This window comes from Nuphar pumila, chromosome 9 (genome assembly GCF_984573655.1).
Source record: "Nuphar pumila chromosome 9, dmNupPumi1.hap1.1, whole genome shotgun sequence".
In the NCBI taxonomy this organism is placed as follows: Eukaryota; Viridiplantae; Streptophyta; class Magnoliopsida; order Nymphaeales; family Nymphaeaceae; genus Nuphar; species Nuphar pumila.
The window spans coordinates 51,659,507-51,672,566 of NC_143257.1; the positions used below are offsets into that span (position 1 = coordinate 51,659,507).

The 13,060-nt window shown below is 39.0% G+C and overlaps 1 protein-coding gene across 1 annotated transcript in view; it reads right to left on the bottom strand.

Moving 5' to 3' along the window:
* Positions 1–235: 235 nt before the first annotated feature.
* The window catches only part of LOC149828592 (uncharacterized), a 48,951-nt gene continuing 36,126 nt past the window's right edge, over positions 236–13,060 (bottom strand). Inside the window, exons 2-3 of the mRNA XM_090017090.1 lie at positions 432–465; positions 236–289 (exon numbers count right to left, since the gene is read on the bottom strand). Coding sequence (XP_089873216.1) covers positions 236–289; positions 432–465 — 88 coding nt within the window. The remainder of the gene's footprint in view (positions 290–431; positions 466–13,060) is intronic.

The following is a 13,060-nucleotide window of genomic DNA, read 5'->3' on the forward strand; positions in this document are numbered from 1 at the left end:
CGTTCATCCTTCATCCACCCTTGATCACCAACGACCTCTGCCTCCTTCCCCTCTCGCACGCTCTCTCGCTGGAATCACCTTCTCCACCCTTTGATCACCATCCTTGTTCTTCAACCATTGATCCCCAACGAATCCATTTCCTTCCTGAATCTTCCCTTCCTCTATAAAGGGAGGCACAAGAGAGGGGAAAAGGGGGACCGAGAAGCAACCACATCCATTGACGTCCGCGATTCACCTATTCACTGCATTTTTTCGAGACCCCTCCTCCTTCTCCCTTCTTCAGAAATCCCTGCAAACAAGTAGCAAAAGGTTTCTACAGTAAAGGGGAAGAGCTCGGCTCCTTCCTTTTGGATATCTGCAGAATCAAGTAAGGCCCTATCCTTTTCTCCTGGATTTTCTTTGAATTTTCCTCTTTGTTTTCCTGCTTTTACCTCCATTAATGCACCATGGGTGACGTTGAGTTGCCTGTGGCAATCTCCACCCACCATGTGCAACAATAATCAGAATGCTTCATTCCAACATAGTTTTCTTTTTTGTTTTCCTTCTGTATATTTCTTCTTTTTTTATTTATCGTCTGGTTGTGTTTATTTCCTTGTTTGGATATCTTCAGATTCATCGTTTTCCCTTTTTTTTTTTTTGAATCGTCTGTTTGTGTCCATTGCCCTGCTTTAAATCCTGCTTACTTCATTCTGAAGATGAGGTCTCGAACTAGGATTTGGATCAAATTTTCTTTGGGCTTCTATTGGGCCTTCCTCTTCTATTGCTATCATGAAGTATGATACTTCTTGAGAGCACTTCATGTTTTGGATGATAGTATCCCAGATCTTCTTGGGTGCTAAATAAGAGTTGTTGTTTTCCACAACTTGTAAGATGTCCTGACGTTTTCCCTTTTGCTGCATCCCCTTTTCTCTGTACATTCCATTTCATTATGTTTCTATTACACCCATATATATATCAGTTAGGGATATCCTCTGCTCAAGGTCGCCTGGCATCTTCATTCCATCAGTTTCATCTACCGATCATTTCATGTCCATTCATTTCATTCTTCTCATCTTTTTCAGATTCAATAGCATCATTTATATACTGCGCTTGAATTACCTATGAATTTTATTCCAATCTCATGCATCATTTATTTTGGATTCCAGCTTTATTTATTCATCTATTTACTTGTAATTATTTTTATTTTATTTTATTTTTGGGTGGGGGTAGTTGTTGTTTTAACATTACTGAATTTCCACTTTTCTTTAGTTCTTTTGTTTCGCTCTATATCTCTGGTGGCATGGCATCTGCATCGTTATCGCACCACATATGTAAATATCATTCATATAGACTTATGACTTGCATTCATCGATTCAGTCTTGAGCATTCATTTGCATATAAGTAAGACTGGTTGTTTCGCCATTGTCGTAACTTCTCAAGCACCCTGCCTTACAATAGTCGTCCCCTGCAATATTCATCGCACATCTTATGTCCATATGTATAATCTTTGCTTCACCTTCATATACATCCACTGCCATCAGGTGGTAGCACCATTGTCATCAATGCCTCAGTAACAAGGTACCTTCACCTCCTGCACTTTTCCATTTGCACATGTAATAGCACCCAGGCACTTTGCACTTACTTGTTATACCCTTTTCACAGCAGCACCGTCTGCATCACCCACATAGCCTTCATCTGTGGCACCTTCACATTGTTGCATTCTCATTACATACAACACCCACAACTTTCATCACTCACTATCTTCATCACCTGTGCACATTCACTAGCACAGTGCTCGTTGCACTTTTATAATATCACCCATGGCATCTGTTTTTGCACATCACCTCACTATAGTTCTCTATATCACCAATGTCACACCCTTTATGCACTTTCCATTCATAACCCTCACTGTGTTCAGTTTATTGCATTGATTGTCAAACCCATGCCCTGCCAATTCAAAGTCAGACACATGCTTTGATCAAAGCCAGACTTTTGATCAATAAGGAGATACATGCTCTGTAGCCATGTGAAACCACCTTGGTTTATTGAATGGGAATTACAATGACTGTGACTTACCTAAAAAAGAAAGAGAGAGAGAGTCCTCTTAAGATGTGTTGGGAAACCAACTTACTGCATAGTGAATTACCATTGCAAGAAATCCATTTACCAAAGAAAACCAATTGGCAAGTTAAGTTCCTGTGCCAAATTTCTGTATCCAAATTTCTTCTTGTTATTTCTGGTGTCTTTGCTAACTCCTAGAACAGATCTTCTTGTAACACAAAATCTAGATAAGAGACTTGATCAGGATAAGAAGGTAGAGATCATACCTGCCATCTTGAGTTTTGCGTCAAGATTGCCACATCATGGAAAGCTTGCATTACAGTTGAGGCTTAAGGCAGCGGCAAACAATTTGTTGTTGATTGAGGAGATAGAACAAGTGTTATTTAGCCATGAGCATGAGCTGTCAAAAACTGAAACTAATTTCCTTTTGACAGGTGGTTTTCTAAAATTTGTTGTTTTCATGCTATATCAGAGTGGCTCTGCTAGGATTTTATGTCTCCCCTCATCATTACCTTTTCTATAGTTCTCTTGACTTTATGGCTCGAGTGCATAATTAATCATACATGACAGGTTTAGCAACAACTTTTGGGTTGGGATGAATTGGAATTTGTGGTAAGTATAGATTCATGGTTCCATAGCATCAGTATACCACCCACTGCAACTATATTCATCTATTACACAACGTGTTTTGGCATCTTCAGTAATATTATGTTTGCAGCAATGCACCCACTGTTCCACTCACATTGCATATCCACTGTTATCTAACTCAAGATCAAGTCCCTGATTTATTGTAAAAACTCCGATTTGCTGAATTAAGACCAAATGCTTAGTTCAAGTTTATGATTTGCTATAAAATTATGATTGCTGGTTTGAAACGGAATGCCTTGGTCATGTTTATGATTTGTTTTGGAATCCTGATTGGCTGAGTTAAAATTAGGTATCCTGTGCCTTGCTAACATAGACTTGTAGCTGCATTCTTGCTAAGGTTTCTTGTCGTAGCCGACTGGATCAAATTCCATTGTCACCATACCCCATGGCTTGACATAAACATGGCATATGGTAGCTGTAGTCTCATTTCCCCATAACCACCTGCCCAACCTATCTACTTTATGGTATATTCTTAACTGATTATCTGTCTATACACCATTCAGCCTATTAAGTACATAAGCATCATTGACTGTTTAGTTCATGTCATAGCTCCTTGAGCACACTAGTCCATGGCATATTATAGTAGGATAGGAATTATACTAGTTAGTTAAATCATTTGCAGTAATTACCTACACTTACCTCAAGTTCAATACTTGTGCATCCACTGAACATATGTCTGCTATTGTACCTCTATTATCACATCTCATACTGATTTTCCACAACATTTGCATATAGTATTATGTAGGTTGTTACACTTGCATGTTAGCTACCATATTTTGCATTTTGTGATGGCAGACATTGGCTACCTACCTCACCATCATTCTCAGCTTTTCCTTCATTTAGCCTATCCCATCCTCCAGCCACCTTCACCTTATCTTTTATGTATTCACCTGCACATGTGCTGCCAACCTTATTCCAGCCTCACCCTACACTTTCATTATTAGGCATGCATCTTAAAACAAACACTCTCCCATGGATATAGTACATCCATAAGCATTCCAATCTAGATTCTCTCACTAGCCTAGCATGTTATATGAATAGTCTAATCCCCCATTACATTATCATCTCCAGCATAGCTTGATGCATATTCACTTAGGTATATCACTCACTATGCATTATTCATCTCTGCCATCATTTCCACAGTGTATGCGCGTCACCACTGTTTCTATTGATTCACTATTTTATTTCCACCATACTGCTGCAATTGCACCTTGCATCGTTGATCATGCATATATTTCAAGGTGCTTTAACATTAAAATATGCATGATTTTATGAATTTTTTTTTTAAAAACCCAACTTTAGGCTAGTTTTCGTTAAATGAGCCAAATTGATTTCAAAACAGAAAATGTATGAAAAATAGCTTTAATTGTATATTTTAGTACATATTTTGATGTTTGATATTAACATAGTAGTTTTAATTTTAGTTTTCATTAAAAATAAAAAATAAAAATAAAAATTAGAGTTAAAAATAGAGTTAGATATATTTTGAAATGAGGTTAGTGTAAATAATTTTAGATTAGAGTAGTTAGTGAGTTTGAGGTTCTTAGTAAATAGTTTGTTTTTTTCTCTTTTAAATAGTTTGTTTTTTTTTAAAACAAACCATTACACGGTTTGATTTCTTTAAAAGAAAACTGAAAAAAATAATAACCAAACCGGCTGGAACCGGTTTGGATTTTTTTAAAAAACTGATTTTTTTTTTGTTACAAACCGGTTCCAGCCGGTTTGGACTCTTTAAAAACCCCAAAAACAGAAAAAATCGGGGCTCTCATCCTGTGCGCCAAAACTTCCCCTTCTCCCTCTGATTTTCTTCCCTTGCCCCTTTCTCCCAGTTGCCAGATTTTTCCATCTCCTACTACTTCTTCTTCTTCCATCATCCTATCTTCTTTATCCAGTGGCAGGGAGCTTCCTCAATCCGCGGCAGCGCACGAGGTGGAGGCCACCTCTTCCCCGATTTTTTTTTCCATTTCACGGTGAGTATTCTTCTTCTTATTCTTCTTCTTCTTCTTCCGATTACTTCTTCTTCTTCTTTCAACTTGGTCTATTGAACTGTGTTTGTCTGAAAAGAAAAAAATAGAAATAAAACGAAAAGAAAAAAAAATAAATCGATCACCGTTGTTCTGAATTCTTTTCATCTGCTGATCAATTCTGTGATTGATGCTTTAGTTTGCTGATTAATTTTGTAATTGATGTTTTAGTTAGATGCATATTGAATTTTAAAGTTTAGTTTACATTCTCAATTCCATATTTCCTGTGTTTAAAAAATTTTTGATCGCTGGTGTTTTACTATTCTTCATTGACTGTCTGATTGCTGATCTCTGGTGAGAACTATTCACTGTTTTCCGGTGATGATCTGGATCATCTAGATCACCTGGATATTAACATTTTTGGTGTCGATCGGGGCTCTGTACCTGCTGGAGATTCACCGTGAAGCAAGCCGATCAGAATTCATTTGTTGTTGCCGTGGAAATCCATTTTGCTGTAACAGAAATCCACTTTGCTTCGCCGGAATATTTGTTTACCGGGAAATTCTGTTTCACGGTGGAATAAAATCCTATGAATTCTGGTGATTGAAAACTAGCCTGTGTGAACACTAATAAATCTTTTGATCGATTTTCTGAGTTTGTTTTGGCTTGATTGATCACAGATCTACTGAGTTTCCAACTTGATTGATTGTTATCTACTAGGATATTTGGTGAATATTGATCGACAGATTCACAGGAGTTCTGGATCGGGTTTGAGTAACAAGATACTGATTGTTGGATTAGTTTTGTGGATTGAGTACTATTGGGCTTTGAGCATTATAAAACATCAGGTGTTCGGGTATCATCTACTGAGTTTTCCGATTAGCTATTAGTTAATTGTTAGTAATTGATTTGTTAATTGAATTGATTAGTTGTTAAAATGATTTGTTAGTCAAATTTAGTTGTTAGTTGATTGAATAATATTGTTAGCATTACATTCTTTTTCTTTTTCTTCTTAGATAATTAGTCTTATTACTTTGCAATCAATTACATTAGTGTTTAGCATTTAGGTTAATAGTATTTGATTTCATTAGTGTATGTTCAATTTAGCATAAAATTTCATTTAGTGAACATTGCATGCATAGTTATACTTACACTCGTTTAGTATTATCATTGCTTATTTCAATATAATTTTCAACATTCATTTCGTGCATTTTAGATAGCATCATTCTATTCTTTTCTTGTGTACTGCTCGTTGTTCATTTGAATTGTGCAGGATCGCAAAGGAGTGAAGCTGAAGTGCACATGTGACACGAAGCACATAAAGATAGAAGATTTCTTTTCTTTTCTTTTATTTTAGAATTTAGGCATTTAATTGGGTTTGTAAATATTGCACTTTACGCCCTCTGCGAAGGGTATTCATTTGTTGTAATAGTTAGTTGTTTCTACCTTTCTTGATCATTTTACATTTTAATAATACGACAATAAAGATTAGTTTAGACTTGTGTGTTTGAATACAAAATATTCCTGTTCCTTGAGTTCGACCCGGTCTCATCCACTAGTGAGAACCGGTTTTTATTATTTGATGTCTGGTTTTCACATATTTTTCATATAAAAATCTTTTCAAAATTACAACGATTTAAAAGAAGACATCAAATTTTTGGCGCTGTTGCCGGGGAACGGCGTAATATTAGTATTCACTTTATTGCCTAGTGTTTGTTTGCATTTAGGTTTAGAACCACGTATGTGCATATCTTAGAGACGAGCTTACTTTTCTGCATAGCCCACCTACTAGGATTCCCTTAGAGGTGAATGTGTACGATTGGTACCGTACACATAGACTTTATATTTCTTTTGCATCATCTCTGTTATGTTTACTTGCGTGGTGATTGTTTAGTTTTTGTTGTTTTTAGTTTACTCGCTTTGTGGTTTGGCCGCTTAGTGCGTTAGTTAGGTAGAAAACCCAAAGTTAGGACGTGAGCTACACCGGTCTACTACGAGGTGTATGCAAGGGCGACGCTCACTTGACCCTGAGCTGGTAGAGCCGATTGAGGGCCCCGAGTCCCTTATTAGGAGAGCCCAAAGATCTGCAACCATGGCTGAGAATCAGCAGATTACTTGTCCTCTTAGGGAGTACTTCATGCCTAACACCTATACTCCTGCCTCCTGCATCACAAGACCTGATGTAGGAGCGAATCAGTTTGAGATTAAGGCTAGTGTAATCCAAATGTTACCCTCATTTTATGGCCTTAGCAATGAAGACCCATACCGTCATCTCGATGAATTCTTAGAGATTTGTTCGACAGTGCGAATCAACAACTTTGGAGACGATGCTATGAGGTTGACCCTGTTTCCCTTCTCCCTGAAGGATAAAGCCAAACACTGGCTGAAGGCGTTAGATACAGTTCGAATTACCATGTGGGAACATATGCAAAGAAAATTTTTAAAAAAATATTTCTCAATCGGTAAGACGAACCAATATCGAAAGGCCATCACTAGCTTTTCGCAAATAGAGAGGGAAATGTTCCACGAGACTTGGGAGAGGATGAAGGATCTTCTCCTCAAGTGTCCCCACCACCAGGTGCCTCGATGGCAACTGGTGCAATATTTCTATGACGGTCTTACTGAGAAGAATCGTCAAATGGTTGATGCCGCATGTGGGGGCACTTTCATGCTCAAAAGTGAGGATGAAGCACGGTTGCTCTTTGAGACATTAAGCGAGAATCGATGCACCATGCGACAACTTCACAGTCTGATAGAGCTGCACCTGTAAAGGATAGCACTAAGAAGGCAGGTATTTTCGAGATAGGGATGAACCTTGAGTTGAGCAACAAGGTAGACCAACTGTCCCAGAAATTAGATCAGTTGTTGTTGGGTCCCTCTCATGCCATGCAAGTGTGTGCGTTGTGTGCGAGTCCTGCACACCATGTTCTCTAGTGTCCAGCTGCGCCACAGTACCCTGAGTTTGTCCAAGAGCAAGCTCAGATGGCTCAAAACTTCGCTAGGCCCGCACCCAATCCATTTGCCAACACTTACAACCCGGGCTGGCGAAACCATCCAAATTTCTCATGGCGTAACTCACAGGCTCAAGCCCCTAACCCTTCCCAGAGTCAATCCCAGCAAGGTGGTTATGCAATTGGATTTCAGAGATCCAGTTATCCTCCATCCCAACCTGCTTATACTCAACCCCATTTTCAGGAGCCTTCACCTAGTCAATCTTTTGAGGATAAGATTTTGCAAGCTTTGAGCTCACATACCCAGTCTATTGCAAAATTAGAAACTCAAATGGGGCAGCTCGCTGAAGCACGTAGCAGGAGAAGTGAGGGGGTATTGCCTAGTCAGCCTATAGTTAACCCTAGGGGTAAAGAACCTCTGCAGAGTTTGCATATGATAGATACACATCAAGAGCAGGCTCAAGCAGTAGTAACCCTTAGAAGTGGGAAGTAGTACCATTCGAGGGAGGCTGCAGAAGAAAGAGAGAAGATAAGTAAGAAGCAGTCTGTCCCTAATGTTTTACCTCAGGAAAGCGAAAGGGTTCTTCCATTTGAGCCTTCTACAACCCATATTCCCAAAGCCCCCTTTCCTGAGGCGTTAGACAAATCGAGAGCACTAGGTAAGTCGGGAGTGAACATGCAAGAGATGCTTGAGATATTCAAGCACGTTCAGATAAACCTCCCCTTACTAGATGCCATCCAGCAAGTCCCTGCATATGCAAAGTTACTCAAAGAGCTTTATACGCAGAAAAAGAAGTTGAGGTCCCATGCGCAGAAGAAAATATATTTGACTGAGCAGATAAGCACAGTATTACAACACCAAACCCCACCTAAACTTAAGGACCCAGGGACCCCTATCATCTCATGTGTCATAAGAAACATCACTGTTGAGTGTGCTTTGCTTGACCTTGGGGCAAGTGTTAACATTTTGCCGGGTTTCTTCTATGACAAATTTGGATTGAAAGAAATGAAACCTACACCTATGACGCTTCAGCTTGCGGATAGATCGATTAAGGTCCCGAGAGGGATACTTGAAGATGTTTTAGTCAAGGTGGAGGATTGTTATTTCCCTGTCGACTTCGTGATATTAGACATGGAGGGAGTTGATAGCATCAGACAGACTCCTATTATTCTTGGTCGCCCTTTCCTAGCTACTGCCAATGCGTGCATTAATTATCACACTGGTGAGGTGGATGTTTCATTTGGAAATAGGAAAATGAGGCTGAACATTTTTTGTGCATCAATGGAGTCTGACACGGAGGAAGCTTCTTTTGAAGTTGATATCATTCAGGATCTTATAGCAACTGAGCATGCTTGGTTGTTGAGTGATCCACTTCAAGAGGATGATGATGAATCATTCAAAGATGATCGCATTGATATAATAGATAGTGAGGCAGATAATGTCAGTTGGACTTGGCATTTTGAACCACTTCCAGAGTTAGCTGAGAAGCCCGCAAAACCATCGATAGAGAGTCCTCCAGAGTTGGAGTTGGAGTTGAAGCCTTTACCAACTTCACTCAAGTATGTTTTTCTAGGAAAAGAGCAGACTCTCCCAGTTATTATTTCTGCAGACCTGACAGATTCACAGGAGCATCAGTTGTTACAGGTCTTGCATGAGCACAAGGAAGCTATTGGATGGTCTGTTGCGGATTTGAAGGGGATTGACCCCTCCTTTTGTATGCATCAGATCATTATGGATGAGGGAGCTAAACCCTCAAGAGAAGCGCAAAGGAGACTAAATCCTCACATGAAAGAAGTGGTGAAGAAGGAAGTAGTTAAATTGTTAGACGCTGGGATCATTTATCCCATCTCCGACAGTCAGTGGGTGAGTCCTACCCAGGTTGTTCCCAAAAAGTCTGGGCTCACTGTGAAGAAGAATGAGAAAGGAGAGAGCGTTCCCATGAGGACTACTACGGGATGGCGAGTATGTATTGACTATAGGAAGTTGAACAGTGCAACTGGGAAGGATCATTTCCCGTTACCGTTCATCGACCAGATTTTAGAAAGACTTGCAGGCCAGCAGTATTATTGTTTTTTAGATGGATATTCAGGATATAACCAGGTGGTCGTTCATCCCGAGGATCAGGAGAAGACGACATTTACCTGTCCCTATGGTACATTTGCGTATAGGAGGATGCTGTTTGGGCTTTGTAATGCCCCGGCTACATTTCAGAGATGTATGATGGCGATTTTCTCCAACATGATGGATGATGTCCTTGAGATTTACATGGACAATTTCTCGGTTTATGGCTCTTCTTTTGACGATTGTCTCCAAAAGTTATCTCATGTACTTCAGCGCTGTAGGGAGACAAATCTAGTGCTTAGTTGGGAAAAGAGTCATTTCATGGTACAGTAGGGGATTGTTCTTGGACATATTGTGTCCGAGAGAGGTATTGAGGTCGATAAGGCCAAAGTGGAGACCATTGTCAGATTAGCTCCACCGACCTCTGTGAGGCAAGTGTGTTCATTTTTAAAGCATGCAGGTTTCTATAAACGGTTCATTAAGGATTTTAGTTAGATTTCTAGACCGTTGTGTAACCTGTTGTCGAAAGACCAGTCATTTGTGTTTGATGATGCATGTCTGAAGGCATTCTTAGCCCTAAAGAAAGCACTGACCACTGCTCCTATTCTCAGATCTTCTGAGTGGTCAGTGCCATTTGAGATTATGTGTGACGCTTCAGATTACGCGGTTGGAGCAATTTTAGGTCAGAAGATTGAGAAACGGTCTCATGTTATTCATTATGCTAGTAGGACTCTTTCTGACACACAAATGCATTATACTACCATTGAGAAGGAGTTACTAGCCGTTGTGTTTGCACTTGAGAAGTTTCAATCATATTTGTTAGGCTCCAAAGTTATCATTTACTCAGATCATGCTGCATTGAGATATTTGATGAGTAAAAAGGATGCTAAACCGCATCTCATTCGTTGGATTCTTCTATTACAAGAATTTGATCTCGAGATTCGAGATAAGAGTGGATGTAAGAATCTTGTAGCAGATCATCTGTCCAGACTGACTATGGATTCATCTATTAATCAAGGACAGATTGTTGATTCTTTTCCGGATGAGCAGTTATTTCATGTCAAGCGTTTACCCTGGTTCGCGGATATCATAAATTTCCTGGTTACTAGAGAGTATCCTGCGCACTGAAACCAGAATGAGAGAGATAGATTTTTTGCGCAAGTGAAGCATTATTTTTGGGAGGAACCAGAATTATTTAGATCATGCCCGGACCAGATGATTCGGAGATGTGTGCCCGAAGAAGAGTATCATTCCATTTTATGTTTTTGTCATTCTTTAGCTTGTGGAGGTCATTTTTCTAGTCAGAAGACCGCCGCAAAGGTCTTTCAGTCTGGATTTTGGTGGCCCACACTTCATAAAGATGCTCACGAATTCTGTAGGAAGTGTTTACGATGTCAGCAAACAGGTCGCATTACTAAGCGCGACATAATGCCTCTTTTACCTATTCTGATTGTGGAGATTTTTTATGTTTGGGCCATTGATTTCATGGGTCCTTTTCCGCCATCGTTTGGATTTACATATATTTTAGTGGCGGTTGATTATGTTTCAAAATGGGTCGAGGCTGTGGCCACCCGGACCAATGATCATAAAGAGGTGCTTCGATTTATCAAGCACAACATTTTTAGTCGGTTCGGAGTTCCTAGAGCGATCATCAGTGATGGTGGTACGCACTTTCGTAAAGTGCAAGTAGCTTCCTTAGGAAATATTCTGTGCATCATCGGATTGCTACACCTTACCACCCGCAGACCAGTGGCCAAGTTGAGGCCTCTAACAGGGAGATAAAGAGGATTCTTGAAAAGACAGTCAGACCAGACCGCAAGGATTGGTCTCAGCGCCTTGATGATGCCTTGTGGGCTTATAGGACTGCTTTCAAGACTCCGATTGGTATGTCACCGTTTTGATTAGTTTTCAGGAAACCTTGCCATCTTCTTGTTGAGTTAGAACATAGAGCATATTGGGCTATAAAAAAATTCAATTTCAATATGACCCAAGCTGGAGTCGAGAGAAAATTACAGTTGAGTGAGTTAGAGGAATTGCGTAATGAGGCCTATGAGAGTGCAAAGATTTACAAGGCTCGAACTAAGCATTTTCATGATCGATATATTGTTAGGAAACAGTTCGAGCCTGGGCAAAAGGTATGGCTTTATCATTCGCGTCTTCATCTTTTTTCAGGCAAGTTGAAGTTAAGATGGAATGGTCCATTTGTTGTGCATAGGGTGTTTCCATATGGAGCGATAGATCTTTTTGACCCTCGCACGGGTGCAATTTTTAAAGTAAATGGGCAACGGCTGAAGCCTTATATCTCAGATACTGTGATAGGACAAGACATTGAGTATGTTGATCTTTTAGAAGTTTAGGGCTCACACATGTTTGTATATAATTTAAGATTTTGGAAAGATTCATAAAAAAGCAAAAATTTTTTAGTTTACTTTCATATAGTTCATGTGCATAATTCATAGATCATGATCACTGTAGGCATATTTTCACATTTTAGATTTCATTGAGTTTACTTTCTTTCCCTCATTGATTTTATCTCATGTGCATTCACTTAGTTTCACATCAGCATGGGGGAGTGCCATTGGGACAGTGTCATTCAAGCATGGGGGAGGGTGTAGTAGATCACCAGAATATTTTTGCCTACGTTCTTGCACATGTTTACACATCTTTCATGAAAAGTAGGTTTTTAAAGAAAGAGTTTGAACTTATATGAATGTTATTTCAAATCTGATGTTTTTAGAGGATTTTTAAGCCCCACGAAATTTTTTTCTGACATAGATCTAAAAATTATGGTTGTTTATGCGGATTTCGAAGAAATGATGATAGATACATGTTAGAATTTATTTTGAATCACAAATATGAATATGCAGAGTTGTATTTTTGAAAAAACTAAGCAAATGAACAAAAGTGTAAAAATGAGCTCAAAAAGTGAAAAAAGAAGCATGCGTTAGGTTGTTTGGATAATTCCACAATCCTTAGTAGATGGAACTTAGATGTAAGTTGAAACTTTTAATTCCATTTCGAAAAGGAGAGTGGAAAACTTCGTGATCCTAAGTAACTGAGAACAGATACAAGTTGAAATGTTTGACTCTCATGTTATAAAGGTGAATGAAGGAAGTCACTTTTATGTCTTAGTTGATATCTTTTGGTATGTATTGAAAAAGTATAGAAGATATTGACATTGCACAAGGCATAAAAGCAGACCACACGCAAGCTATAAGAGAAGAATAAGTGCGCAAAAAGAAAAAGCGTAAAAAGAAAAGAGAGAAAAGAGCTTAAAAAGAAAGAAAAGTTCAATGCTTAGAAGTGTGATTAAGAAAACCTGTGCAGAAAACATATGAGTGAGGATAAATAAATAATAACTTGTTTTTATTGGATTTTCCAAGAATAAAACATAA